This window comes from Cryptomeria japonica, chromosome 3, assembly GCF_030272615.1.
Source record: "Cryptomeria japonica chromosome 3, Sugi_1.0, whole genome shotgun sequence".
In the NCBI taxonomy this organism is placed as follows: Eukaryota; Viridiplantae; Streptophyta; class Pinopsida; order Cupressales; family Cupressaceae; genus Cryptomeria; species Cryptomeria japonica.
In genome coordinates, this window is record NC_081407.1 from 43599637 (window position 1) to 43613611 (window position 13975).

The window sequence follows — 13975 nt, forward strand, 5'->3', positions numbered from 1 at the left end:
GCTGTTTGCACAATCAAAGACATCATTTCAGCCTCTTTCTCTTTCTTCCTCCACACTTTGGTTACCTCAGCATTGTTTTTAACATCTTTCTTTGAGAAATCTGCCCTACCATTCTTACAAAATCTTGTATTTTGTCCAATGTTATTACATTTGTAACAAACAAGATTATAACTTCTCCCAAAGGAGTTCTTATTCACAAATTTGAAATCATTTCTAAAAGACACACTACAATTTATGCCTTTTGTCCAAAGTAATTACAAGCATAATAGTAACCATAAAAGAAAGAGTTATCAGACCTGGTTAAGAGTGCTTGTATAGTACCGGTGGGCTGCTTGAAACCATTACTTCGGATTTGCATAGAAGAATCCCTTGAGCTACCACCATTAAGAGTCTGCTATTCTTGTTTTGATGACTTAGAACATTGACCTTCTTCAAGGCTAACTCCACTTTTAAACAATGATTGTTTTTGTGAGTTTAATAGATTATCCAAAGATAAAAACTTTTCTGATTCATTTTTTCATGGTTCAGCAATGTTGAAGATTTGCCTATTTTCTCAAGAGAGACAATTTCAACAGTTTTCTTCATTTAGCTTAATCTGATTTTTTAGATCCTCTTGAACTTTTAGTTTCTTCATTCTGAATTTTTAAATCATTCAGGAGTTTTTCAATGTCTTCAAGTGCATGGGACTTTCTTGTATTTTCTTCACTTTCTTCTTGGAGCAGCAACTTCAAGTCTTGGTTTTTCTTCTTTAGTTTCTTGATCTCAGCAAGAGCAACTGTCAATTCCATCTCAAAGTCAATTTCTTCCTCTTCTTCATCAGCATGTTCTTCAAGTGACTGACTTTCAACAGGCGCTTCTTCTGTAGCAATAAACAGAATTTCATCACTTTGAGATTCTTCATCACTTCCTTCTGATGAATCGCTTTCTTCTTTTGAGTATGGACTTCTTTTGGATTTCCAAGTCCTCTTATCTTTTCCTTTATACTTTTTGCCATTGTTTTTTAATATTTTTTCATAACTGCCGTCCTCTGCATATGGACATTTAGTAGTAAAATGTCCAGCCTTTCCACAGTTGAAACATTTTAGAGGCATCTTCTTCTTTTGTTTGCTGAAATTCTTCTTCAACCTTTTTCACGAGCAAAAGTTTCTTTTGAGTCTAAATCAACATCCAAGCTCTCACTTGAAGCTTTCTCCTTTTGTTTGCTTTTCTTTGAAGCTTTGAAGGTAGTCTCCCCTTTCGAATATTCTGTGTTTGTCCTCATCTCATATGCAGTCAATATACCATGGAGCTTGTCAATGGACATTTTATCAAGGTCAACCATCTCCTCTATAGTTGAAATCTTTGCATCAAATTTTAAAGGTAAAGACCTTAATATTTTTTGAATAACCGCACCATCTTCAAACCTTCTCACCAAGACCCTTAAGAGAATTCACTACTTCATCTACCCTTAGAAAATAGGCTGCAACATTTTATTCTTCTTCCATTTCTAGGCTTTTAAACTGCATCCTGTGAGAGTCCAAAGCTTGCCTTTTTTCACCTTTTCATCTCCTTCATAGGCATTCTTGAGTTTATCCCACATGGCTTCAATAGTATCACAGTGCATGACTTTAACAAATTTAGATTCTGACAATCCACATAATATTTTATTCATAGCCTTGGCATTGCTTTCAAAAGCTCTCTTTTCATCAGCAGTGGATGAAGGATTTTGAGGGGCTGTATAGCTTGACACCACGCTGTACCAGACATCAAAACCAAGTGACATTACGTAGGCTAACATTCTAACACACCAAAAGGCATAGTTAGATCCATCAAACAGAGGAGCTCTGTTTGTTGCAAGACCTTCAAGAGCATTCATCTTAGTGTGCGAATAGGATCAACCCTCAAGCTTGTAAGCATTAATAGAAGGCACCTGCTCTAATACCAATTGAGAAGCACATAGGAAATACTTAGAGGGGGAGGGGGAGGGGGAGGGGTCAATCAGTTTTTTAAAACCTTTATAAACAATTTGCAGAACAAACTCAAATGAGACATAAACAGAACAACCAGCGAAGTATAACACAAGTTTTTCTCATGGAAAACCCTCTCGGGTAAAAAACCATGGTATCAAGTAACTTTTATTAACACAAAAGGGTACCAACCCAATGGGCTTCAACCCAGATTACAAAAAGAATTTACTGAGAGCACCAACTCTATAAAGAACACACCCTGTTGGATGAAGCACCCACTTCACCTAAAAGAGGCACCAACCTCTTACTGCTGAAACACTAACTTTCGCTTTCAGAAAAGCACAAAAGATTGACTTGACAGATTAACATTTACTCCATTCTGAAAAATATATCATAACTTTGTTGCACTTCACGGCTGTCATGAATTTACACCTTTACACAGCCACTGTATTTTTTATTTATTTTTGTCTTGAATCCCCCCCCCAAAAATGAAAAGAATCGCACCATTTTTATTATATACTGTGATCAGACTTCTTCAAAAAATGAACACCCTTTCCCTAATATGCTGCGCTGAGACTTCTCTATGTGTTGTGCTCACACTTCACCTTCAAAAAAATCCCCAGTTCTCAATACATGATATTCCCAGATTTCTCATATATATATAAAATACGGCTCAATAACTCAGCTATGTCACATATATAATTTTTAAAAACAAAAACTCCATTACTGGTATATTTTTTTTAAATACGATTCTCTTTATGAGAACGAATTAGAAACTCCAAAAGAACCAAAAGTAATCTCCACGATTTTCTCCAATGAGACACCAAACAGGTCATGTACTGAACTTTTCAGCTTGATAACTGCTGTATACAGCCACATCATCATTCAATACAAACTTGACTTGTCATTTAAAAACTAACGTAGCACTTCTAGGTGATGCCATGACTCAACCAAATAAAGTTGTTATTGTAAACCTGTCGTGTTCCTTCAGCCACGTGTTTCTGTTATGTAAAGCTTTCTACCATCCAGTCCCCCCTTTTTATTTGGAGTAACTTCCGCACAATAGATAAAGATGATTTCTGCTTAGAGACTCGATGCCTTAAATAAATTCAATCACTTTTGAAGATACAATGATAATAAAGTGACTTGGTAGAGAAATGAAAAGTGGGCAGCTGAAATGATGACAAGTAAGCAGGCACTCAACTAGCTGAAGTAGGCAAGTAGACAGGCAGCTACCTCAAGCAGCGCAAACAGCTCAAGCACCTCAAGTAGACAACCAGGCAGCTCAACCAAAAACTGTATTGCATAGAGTAAACCAATGACATCAATGACAATATATTCAACACACCTGTTTACCTATGCCCATTGTAGTGTGCATAGCACATATGCATGACCTGCATGTGTGTATGGTCACGGTAGCATGCATACTGCACGAGATAATGAACAAGCAAAATGCGATACACTATCAAAATACATGAATACATTGACACTAAAATTACATCTTTACATAGTCACAGATATAGCAACCTTTTAAGAAAGCCATATATATTAAACATAAGCCGTTTTTATGTCAAGAATAGGAAATGGGAGTTTTGGTCAGATGGAGAGCTAGGCCAGCTAACGGAAGAAAGTTGGAACCATACATGTACAATGAATGATAGAAATATGGAATATGTTTCAAACTAGAAAACTGTAATCAGGGAAATTGTAGGAAACAACACTAGAAACTTTCAGTTCTCTGTCTTGGGAAAAATATTAAATATTAGTGGCTCACTTTTGCCAGAAATATTTGCCATGTTACAGAACCAAAGATGTCCATGCTGCTTTCAGAATTGAATTGGCATTCCCATCTTTTGGCTGCTGATAAATGATTAATGTGTAATAGGTGTATGAGAACTGGAATGTCCTCTAAGTATTCTGCTCTGTATTATTGCATTAGTGCCCCTGCTCTGCTAGAAACAATATTATAAACTTTCAGCTCTTTTTGTTGGCAAAAACATTAAATATTAGTGGGTCACTTTTGCCAAAAATATTTGCCATTGTTTCTGGAAACAAAGAATTCCATGCTGTTTTTAGAATTGAATTGGCATTATTTTTATCTTTTGGCTGTTGATAAATGATTGACATGTAATACATGTGCGAGAACTAGAATGTCCTGTAAGTACTGCTTTGCAATAGTGCGTTAGTGCCCTGCTCTGCTGGATTTTGGTGCCATCTGTAATCTAAACCAGTAGAATGTATCATAAAATAATTTATGTTATTTTATTATGATAGCAACTAAAACATATCTCTTCCATGTAAGATTTGATAGTAAATGATAGAGAGATTTATATAATCTTTCTTTCAGAAAATAATGCTCTTTAAGAGAACATATCTTCTAGTTGTACATTTAGTACCTTGAAAACTGGAATGGTTGGCTATTGCTATCTTTTTGGTAGGGGTACAGAGGAGATATCAAATCGCTTATGATCCATAATTATTATAGATACTCCCCCTACTAAGAAACAATCTGATATAACTGATAAAGGCCGCTTCCACTAAGATTTTTTGCTTAAAAACAGTTTATGTTGTTTTTGTTTTTAGATTTGTGGTTCTCTAACTGCTGATTATAAAGTAGATGCTTAAAATAAACTTAAGCAAGTAAAAGGCAAAAGAATATGAAAAGAAACGATCAATACAAGAATTCACTCCAAATAAACCTATTGTGGGAAACGTCTAAAAAAATTGTGGGGTTTTGTTCCCCCTCTCATCATGTAAGATTTGCTGCATTCTACTTGCCTCAAGAGAGAGCCTTGAAAAGAACACAGACTTTTTGACCACTGATCCTAGGAGAATATTCATATAAATATATATATTCAGACTTTCAGTTGAGTTGAACAGAAACTCAGAATGCTGCTTTTCACAAAAGGAGGGAAGAGGAACGAACTTGCTTAGGTTGCGGACACCTAACTTCTGTTGTTTTTCACTTTTATGGGACAGTTCGACATTTTGTGTTAAATGTGTTTACATTTCCCCCCTGTACGCTGAATAGACCGTGTGGAATATGTGTGTTATATACTTTGTCACCTTCTGAATATGTTCGAGTGTAATTATCATCATCCCATGTGGGCCCTAGGATTCCAAGATCATCCTCAGTCTTTCCTGCATCTGTATTTTGTGATTATATTCAGCCTCTACACTTAGTAGACTGATCTTGCATCATGGCGTTAATGCAAAGCATATCTCAAAAAATTCATTATTCATACGAACTATGAAGGGTGGACTGATGACCTCAATGAAACTTTATTACAACATTCTTCATGATCTGATAAGGATCAGCTTAAAGCCCATTGGCTACTTGTGCGAGGTGATGGTTTTGGTAAAGAAAATATGGAAGGGCTACTACATGTTTCTTCTGGGATATTGTTGATGACCAATGGTTTAGCATGGTCCATTGACTTTTTGGGGAATACTCAAGCAGTTATAATTAAAACAGCTACATTTCATAGAGAGGATCATGGAGCCGTGCAGGATATTTAAGGGTGCATCTATAAGATGGTCCAAGAACATTAACAAGATTTTACAAATTATTCTGCTAGAGCAATTTTTAACTGTCAGGGGCTTTTGGATAGTCCATTATGGGGTTGAAAGGCAACTTTTGCCAGGGTTCAATTTCATTAGCATGCAGCTAAACTAAGGAGATGAGTGACTTGACTCAAAGGAATACTATTGATGATATAGCACCATAATTGGAAATACGCCCCAATTCGGAATTGATAAGAGAGTTTGAGCCTAGCTCTTGCAGTTGTCGCTTGTTCATGAGCCAGTTTTGCATCTTGAAGCATCCCATTGGCCTTTTATTTAGTTTTTCTGATATTTGTATACGGTACTCGAGTTTTGCACTTATTTTTTAGACGGTCATGAGTAGTTAGATGCGGCCTTATGTTAGCATTTTTGACTTATGAAGAAGAATCTCTCTTCTAAGTTGTACGTTCCATTCTCCAAACCCACGATATATTATTTTTGATGTTTATTGTATTGTTCCATTGTAATCTGTCAATCGTCATTGGTTACTTGACAGAATATTGGTGCCCTTTGGCCCTCACGAACCAGATAATGCTTTTACTTTATTGTGACTAACATTTGGAAAACAATTATTTCTATTTATCTTTATTTCTCCATCTTTTACTTTTTTTTTGCCTTAACAGGATTTTTGGGAGTTTTCATTTTGAACACTATGCTGAGTACAAGCGTGCATGTACTCTAGGTGGACTTGAATTTATAGCTTTAGAAGATTCTTGTCCATTGGGCAGGCTATATAATTTGATTTTACAGCTTGTATATGATACTTATAAATGGTGAGAAGTTATGCGCTTTTATTAATACTAAAAGGCAGATCTAGTACACTGTGTGGGTTACGTATCTTGAAAATTTGAATTTACAGGTTCAGAGGATTTTTGTCTATATTAGGCTATATCTTGGACTTACGGCTTATGGCTTTAGAGTATTCTTGTCTATGGTGTAACAAGTTATGTAATTTTTTTCAATACTAAGTTTGTTTTATCGCCTCCTGAAAATGCTTAACAGGTATTCTGCAGTAATACATGTGCCAGAGGTGGAAGTTATTTACACCCTTTTCCAGTTTAAGTAAAATTCAAATTGTTAGCTGTACCCCCCAGATAAATTTCTTGCTCATGAATTTTCTTGTAATCCTGCTCTATTTTGAGAATTATTACTCCTTGTTATTGTTTTTTTGGGTTAATTTTATTGTCTTTTTCACATGTCCTCTCATAACAAAAATGGTTATGCAGAGCTGAGACGCAGGAGGAACAAAAATTAAAGGAAGAGATAAATGCTTTGAAGAAGCTTGCTGAAGAAACTGTAAGTGGTGAATCAAAAATGAATGGTTTGGATTCAAGCGAGTCGGCTATTCAAGAAAAAATCACCCTTCTAGAAAAAGAGCTGGAACTGCTAATTAGAGCCCTGGATGATAAGGTTCGGTTTGGGAAGAAAAGTGGAGACAGTAGGCCTGGGTCTGCTGCGGGACGACCATTTGAACATTTAGAGAAATTGGGGAAGAAGGATGGAGATAGTAGGCCTGGATCGGCAGCATCAGGGGGTCCTTTTGATCATTTACAGAGACCTTGGAAGAAAGATGGAGATAGTAGGCCTGGATCAGCAGCATCGGGGGGTCCTTTTGATCATTTACAGAGACCTTGGAAGAAAGATGGAGATAGTAGGCCTGGATCTGGAGCAGGACACTCTTTTGAATATATAGAGAGACCTGGGTCTCAATCTGGCCGGTTTGATGGTAGCAGGAATAGTTCATTTGAATTGTCTCGATCAAGAAGAGGTGAAGATAGAGTTGATGTATGGACGAGGCCCAATGAGGAAAGAAGAGGGATGCGTATGGATAGAGAGATGAATTTTCCAGATAAAAACAGGTCTAGCAACGCAATTTGGTGATTTATATTATTTTGGTTTATTGCCGTGTTTGCTTGCTTTCTCATAACAGCAATTTTTCTGTCATACCATCTTTTGCAGGTCAATATCAAGAGAGAGATGGTGAATTTTGGCTTTCAATGTGATTCATAGAGCTCTGCATGTGCACTACTATTTTTCCTCGTCGGTTTGGCAAGTCCAGATCAATGTGCAAAATATACACCCCTAGAAATCGTATCAGTCAGGAATAACCCTTCTTTATGTAAAATTTGCTGATGCTAGAGTATTTTTACTTACAATTGCTGGTTTTTCTATATGCTATTCTAGTGAAGTTCTTTTTGTTTTTCTCCTCTTCATTAGGTACGCAAATGACGGTACTTCATTCTGTTTTAGAAGAATCACCCATTCTTCCATAAAGCTGGTGTTGTAATCCATTTTTTATTCTGAAATTCTTTCCAATTGGAATCAGCTTCATGAGCAAATTGAGCTTGTTGGTACTTTGCAGTTTACGGTGAGACTGTTTCACATGGAATGCTATGTATTTCAAAGATGGTCGTATCTTATTATTTTGTAAATGGATATTTTTTATTATTTGTTTTCAAATTTCTAATTGAAAGAGAATGCCCATTTCAGTCAGTTTCGTTTTTTTTATTAAGTTTATCTATTTCTAACAAATTTAAATAATGTTTATTATTTGTTTTCAAATTTCTAATTAAAGGAGAATGCCCATTTCAGTCAGTTTCGTTTTTTTATTAAGTTTATATCTCTTTCTAACAAATTTAAATAATGTGTTGGGTTACACGGAAATAAATTTTTGTTACGCGTTATTACCACCATTAGGGAGGAAAGTGGCTAAGGCCGGACTTGCTCTTTGGCAGTCCGGAAAGATAAATTAAACAAGAAAACTTCATACTTAGAAAGGGTTAATGGTTACAAGGAATTTGTAGGAATTTTTTTAAGATAGTATTTTATCTGTTTAGAGGTGTGATTCTCACACGATTTACTACAACAATAAAAGTTGTGAAAAATATCTTTAAAATGAAATTTTAGAAATTCAATGAAAACTTAATCATGAAATTTCTTCATAGTTGAACATAAAAAGATTAGTTTTTGTTAAAATAAATATCATATTCTTATTTAAAACAATGTCAACGCAATCAAGGATTGATATGAGATAAAACCCAATATGATTCTAGTGTCTCAAATTGATTTCAAGATTGCTACACCATTCTTTTGCTGCATTACTTTGATTAAATTTTGAATGGCAATATGCCAAGTCTCTTTTTTTCTTTTCATACATCCCAACATAACAAACAACTTTTAGGAATGACAATATTCCAAGTCTCTTTTTTTCTTTTCATGCATCCCAACATAACAGACAACTTGAAGAAACAAGGTGAAATGCTTGTAATATTTGGACTCTTCCTTGGTAAGATAGAACACCTCATTCCAAAGTACTCTATGAAATCTTTTTTTGTCATATACTTATCCAACATTTGGAACCCATTCAGCTTACTTTTGTGTGAGCAATAAATAAAAATTTGTCACTCACAATTTTAATACAAATGTTATCAATTTTATTCTTGATTTAATGGATTTGCCATCCACTAATAAATTTAAATAATATGATGAGCTATGACAGGAAGAATTTTTCTTACGTGTATTAAATATATAAACCAAAGGTATTTTGATAGTTAGGGGAGAAGGGCTAATAGTTACATGGATTTTATAGGACCTTATCTTTTAAGAAATGTAAAATGGTCTTTTGTCTATTTACAATTTAAGGTTTAAAGTTGTGATTCATCACGCAACTCACCACATTAGTAGACATAGTGAAAAGTGTCTTTAAGTATTTTTTTAAAGATTCAACTAAAACTTAATCATACATAAAAGGATTATTTGTTGTTAGAATAATATCACATTATTATTTAAAATATAACTTATATGCAACCTAAATGATCTAAATACCTTTCGTAGTCATAAATATTGTTATCTCTAATTTCTATATCTAACATAAATGACTTAAAAGTTGAATATAATAAAAATACAATTTATTGCTATAAAATCAACATATTATTTCGAACACAATGAGCAAGGAGTAGTAGGGGTGGGGGTTTCAAATCCCTTGTGGGCATGCGAAGGTGGAGAGGTTGATGAAGAATTAGACAATGAAGACAATGGTTGAGTTGGTCATTATTATGAAGGGAAGGATGAATTATGAAGGGTCAACGACCTTGCCTCCCTTGCCCTTGCAGTGGTTCTCATTGTTGCTTTGAGTGGTTATCATGATTTGGGTTTGTCTAGGGATTTTCTTTCCTTGGGACTTTCTTGGGGATGTTTTCTTTGACATGGTGAATGATAGGGACAAGATTGATGATAGTGGGAGCCCATTTTGGATTACGACATGGTCCAAAGGGTTTATTCTATCGTTGCACATGGAGAATTCTATAGAAAGGTGATGGTGAGGGATTTTCCTTTGTTGATGCGCCTCATTTTCTTGGTACTAGTGTTCAAGGGACTTCGAGTCTCTCTCTAGTTTGAACATTCTTTGGAAACTTTTGACCTAAACCTACATCTTGATATTGTTGATGGTTTGACCATAAAGGGGGTTGATACTAGCCTTGTGATTGATGTGGAAGCAAATGTTTCTTTAGTTGTATTGATGGCTAGAAGTTGCATTGTTGACTATTGGGTCTATCATGCATATTCCTAATTGTCAGCAAGAAGTGTCTTTCACCTTGGATGGTTTATGCATTACATTGAGCGTTCCTACTATTATTGATAGAGTTTTTGCATGCATGGGGAGTGCTTTCACATGGAGGATTCTTGATGTTATTGATGTTGTCTATTTCAAGTAGCTACCATGGCAAAAGGTTTCTTCTTCTCCTTCCAAATCCTTGAGAAAACCACAAGAATTTTGTAGGAATCCTCTTGGTTCTTTGGTAAATTTGGTCATTCTCTAAAAAGAGAGTCTATTCATTTTGATGCTAAAAAGGAAAAAAATTAAGAGCTCCTTTTTGGTTAGGCTCCTAACGCTTCCTTTAAAATATTGAGATGAAGAGATCATACAAGGTATAGCTAATGTTTTTGGTCTCTTTTTAGTTATTAATGATGCAATGGAATCCATGAAGTTTTTGATAGATTTTGTGTGCAGATATTGATAAGGTGTTGCTAAACACTATTAAATTGTGCTCAAAGTTTGGTTTTGATTACAAAAAATTCAATATGAATTCTCTTCACAGGTTTGCTTTCAATGTCGTAAAGCTAGGCATTTCTCCCACTTGTGCCAAGATGTCAAACAACCAAAAAAGATCATTCCTTCCCTTGATCGTGATGAGGAACAAAGAAAAGGATTTGGGCTTCAAGGTTGTGAGCTCTATAGAAAACAATGAGATGTCTCCCTTTAAGGACAAGATGATTATGTGTCATTTTGTTGAGCCCAGTTCTAAAAACAAAGGTAGGAAGACGAAAATATATAAGACTTTGCCTCAATGTTCTCTGGTGAAGTTTGGATTCAAACCTTTTTTATTGTGATATGTGTCCCTCTTTTGTAGTTTTGCTATTCGTTTTTTAAGGGTTTTCATGCTTTATAGCCTTCTATTGTCTTTCTTAATATATAAAGTTTTAGGGTTCTTTCAAAACCCTCATTTGGTTCATAGCTTTAGTCAAAAGTGTCTATTAAAAAGGATCAAATTATTTAAATGCAACTTAGGCTCAACTTTTAATGATCATTATTTCTTTTGACAACCTTTCACATTTGGTGATAAAATACTATTCACAACTTTTACTATTTGTGATCGAACAAATATATAATATGAAGTACTCTAATGCATATATATTGCCATTCTAATAGTTGTTTACATATTAATTAAATTTTTTCGTATAACAACAATAATTGTTTAGATGAGGACTTTCTTTTATAAATGACACTTATATTAGATAGTTTTGATTTTATGTTAAACAAAAAAGTTATTATTTTTTATGTTAAAAAATGTACTTAAAATATCTTTATATGTTCTTATGTGTTCATGTAGGAGTCCATCTTAACATAATTTTAGTCATTTCATGATTTACATATTGTTTATGCTGAATTTGAACCTATTTGTAAAATATAACTAAGCCAATCGCTAACTTAGATCTACAAACTAATTCAACACAACATCAATAAAGATCTACAAATGTATACAAATAACAATAAAATAAGCAAAGTTATACCTTCACATGCAAGAGAAGCTTGTCTCCAATGTTCTCTTATCCTCCATGATCTTGTATTTGATAATGGTTGCTCTCAAACTTGTATGCACTTGCACAAGAGCTCAAGGAAGAATGGATGTGGTTGTTATGATGTATTGCTGGAATGATTTTGACAATATAAGTATGTTCAAGACTATATGGAAAATTAGCAAAGGATGCCTCTTTTATAGAGTTTGTCCTAAAACTGGAGGGTTTAAATTAAAAAAGTGGGCTTATGAATGGCTAGGATCACATAGATGAAAGAGAATGAATAAGAGATGAGGTTAGGTAGAAATGAAGCGATGAGATGGTATGTTGACTTTGAAAAAACACAAAGTGAATGAAGAGATGGTTGACACTTGTCACATACCTGTGAATTTAGATTATGATCCATGTGAACAAGCTGAAGGGCTATGATTAAAAGATAAAAAAAAATTAAGTGAATTAATTAAATAAATAAAAGTATAGATTTAATTAATAAAGGAAAGGGTTAAATAAATACAATAAATAAAATATAAATTTAATTTGGAAAAGGAGGTGGGATCTAAATAAATAAATATTTATTTAAATTAGAAAGAAGAGGCTTAGTGAATTAATTAAATAATTTAAAATATTTATTTAATTAATAGAAGACATTAGGATAAAAAATAATTAAATAAATAATAAATATTTATTTAATTAAAGAATTTTTTAGGTGTGTACATTTTACCCCTTTGACACAATGCAGTTTATCATGTTATTTCAGAAAAGTTAAAAATTAATTGATACTTGCCTTCGTTTGGAAGGTGGTATATGCCCCCTCTAGAGATTGGGTGAGAAATTAGAAAAAGTTTGGACAATCTCTTGATAAAAAGAGAGGATAGGGTAGACAAAGCAACAAAAGACACAGGTTAGTTTGGTGAAGAACAAAGAAAGATTAGGTTAGTAGGGGTATAAGGGAGTACAACAGGGTAATACAAGCAATTAGGGTTTTAGTGCCTATAAATAGGAGCTAGGAAAAGAATAACCTCATTTACATCCATCACTTTTAGAGATCTTGGCGAAGAATAGAGCTTAGGAGTTACGGAGATGATAGGTGTTGCTGAGCGATTCCATAGGTTCAAGTGTGTTTGATGATATGAGTGGTTAGAGGAGTACAATGAGCTAGTAAGTACATCTTCCTTTTGTCAATTGCATATATTTATTACATCATTAATAGGGGTCAAAGTTAGGAAAGCAAAAAATGTGATAAGATTAGGTTTGCATCAAAATACATATATTGTCCATTTAGTTGTGTATATGGCGCACAAACACGTATAGGGTAGGTCTTAGTGCGTGTATGGTTTGTGTTGTGTTTTTTGATTGCTGAAACTACATATGTGGTTTATGGGCACACATTTGGTCGAAAGATGCATGTATGGTAGCTAAAGCTACGTTTTTTGCTAAAATTGCATGTATGTATTTTGAAAGTGTGTATGTGGTCAAAAAATGCGTATATGATAGATACAAATGTGTATTTGACAAAAATGGTAAAGAAAAGTGGATAAAGCCACAAGTTTGATGTAAAGATGCAACTAATAAGAATAATAATTGAATTGATGGGATCTAACAACTGCCCCAATGTGATTAGTTGATTAAGTTGTCACTGATGCATTGCTTGTTATGATTGCAGGCTGATTTCCCACCATTGGAGTCATATGAGAGATTTCTAAGTATGCAATGGTTGAGAGATGAGGTGATTGATATAAACTGTGATGTCGTTGGTGCTATTGGGTTATGGCATGCAACATTTATGTCCGAGGTTAGGGAAAACCTAGGGATGTTTTTTATACTAGCCGAGAGAAGGTACAATGATATCAATTCATTTCACTTGTTGATGGGAGAGATGCCTATCACTTTGGAGGATGTATGTTGGATATTGTGGATTCCTATTGTAGGAGATATTATTGTATATGATTGGGATAGAGATGCAAATGCTCTACGCCAAGTGTTCAAGGATGATGAATTGGAGATCCAGGGAGGATATGTTAGGTGGGCTGAGATGGAGAGATTTGGTAAGGTACTTCTAACAGTTTTGGGTGGGATTTTTGGGGGTTACAACTATCTAGGCAAGATTACTCATAGGTTGTCAATCAACTGGGGTGGGCCATGGAGATGATGATCACACAAGGTACTTGGTTTATATGGGCCCCCTATTTATTAGCTCATTTATATCATGATTTACACCAGTTTGTCTACATGGGTGGGTGTAGCTTATCGACTCAAGTGACACTACTGCCCGTTTGGGCTTGGAAGCATATTGCGCCTTTGAGGTCGATATGTATGAGGTTCCAAGGAGTGGGACAACCATATGTGCTCACATACAACATGATTACTTAACAACCCAAGCAAGGAAA

At 34.6% G+C, this 13975-nt stretch overlaps 1 protein-coding gene across 1 annotated transcript in view; it reads left to right on the forward strand.

The window, feature by feature from the left end:
- LOC131033206 (eukaryotic translation initiation factor 4B1) overlaps positions 1–8003 on the forward strand; it is a 33826-nt gene extending 25823 nt beyond the window's left edge. The window contains exons 2-3 of the mRNA XM_057964369.2: positions 6737–7369; positions 7470–8003. Of these exons, the coding sequence (XP_057820352.2) occupies positions 6737–7369; positions 7470–7494 (658 nt within the window). The 3' untranslated portion in view covers positions 7495–8003. The remainder of the gene's footprint in view (positions 1–6736; positions 7370–7469) is intronic.
- Positions 8004–13975: the final 5972 nt, after the last annotated feature.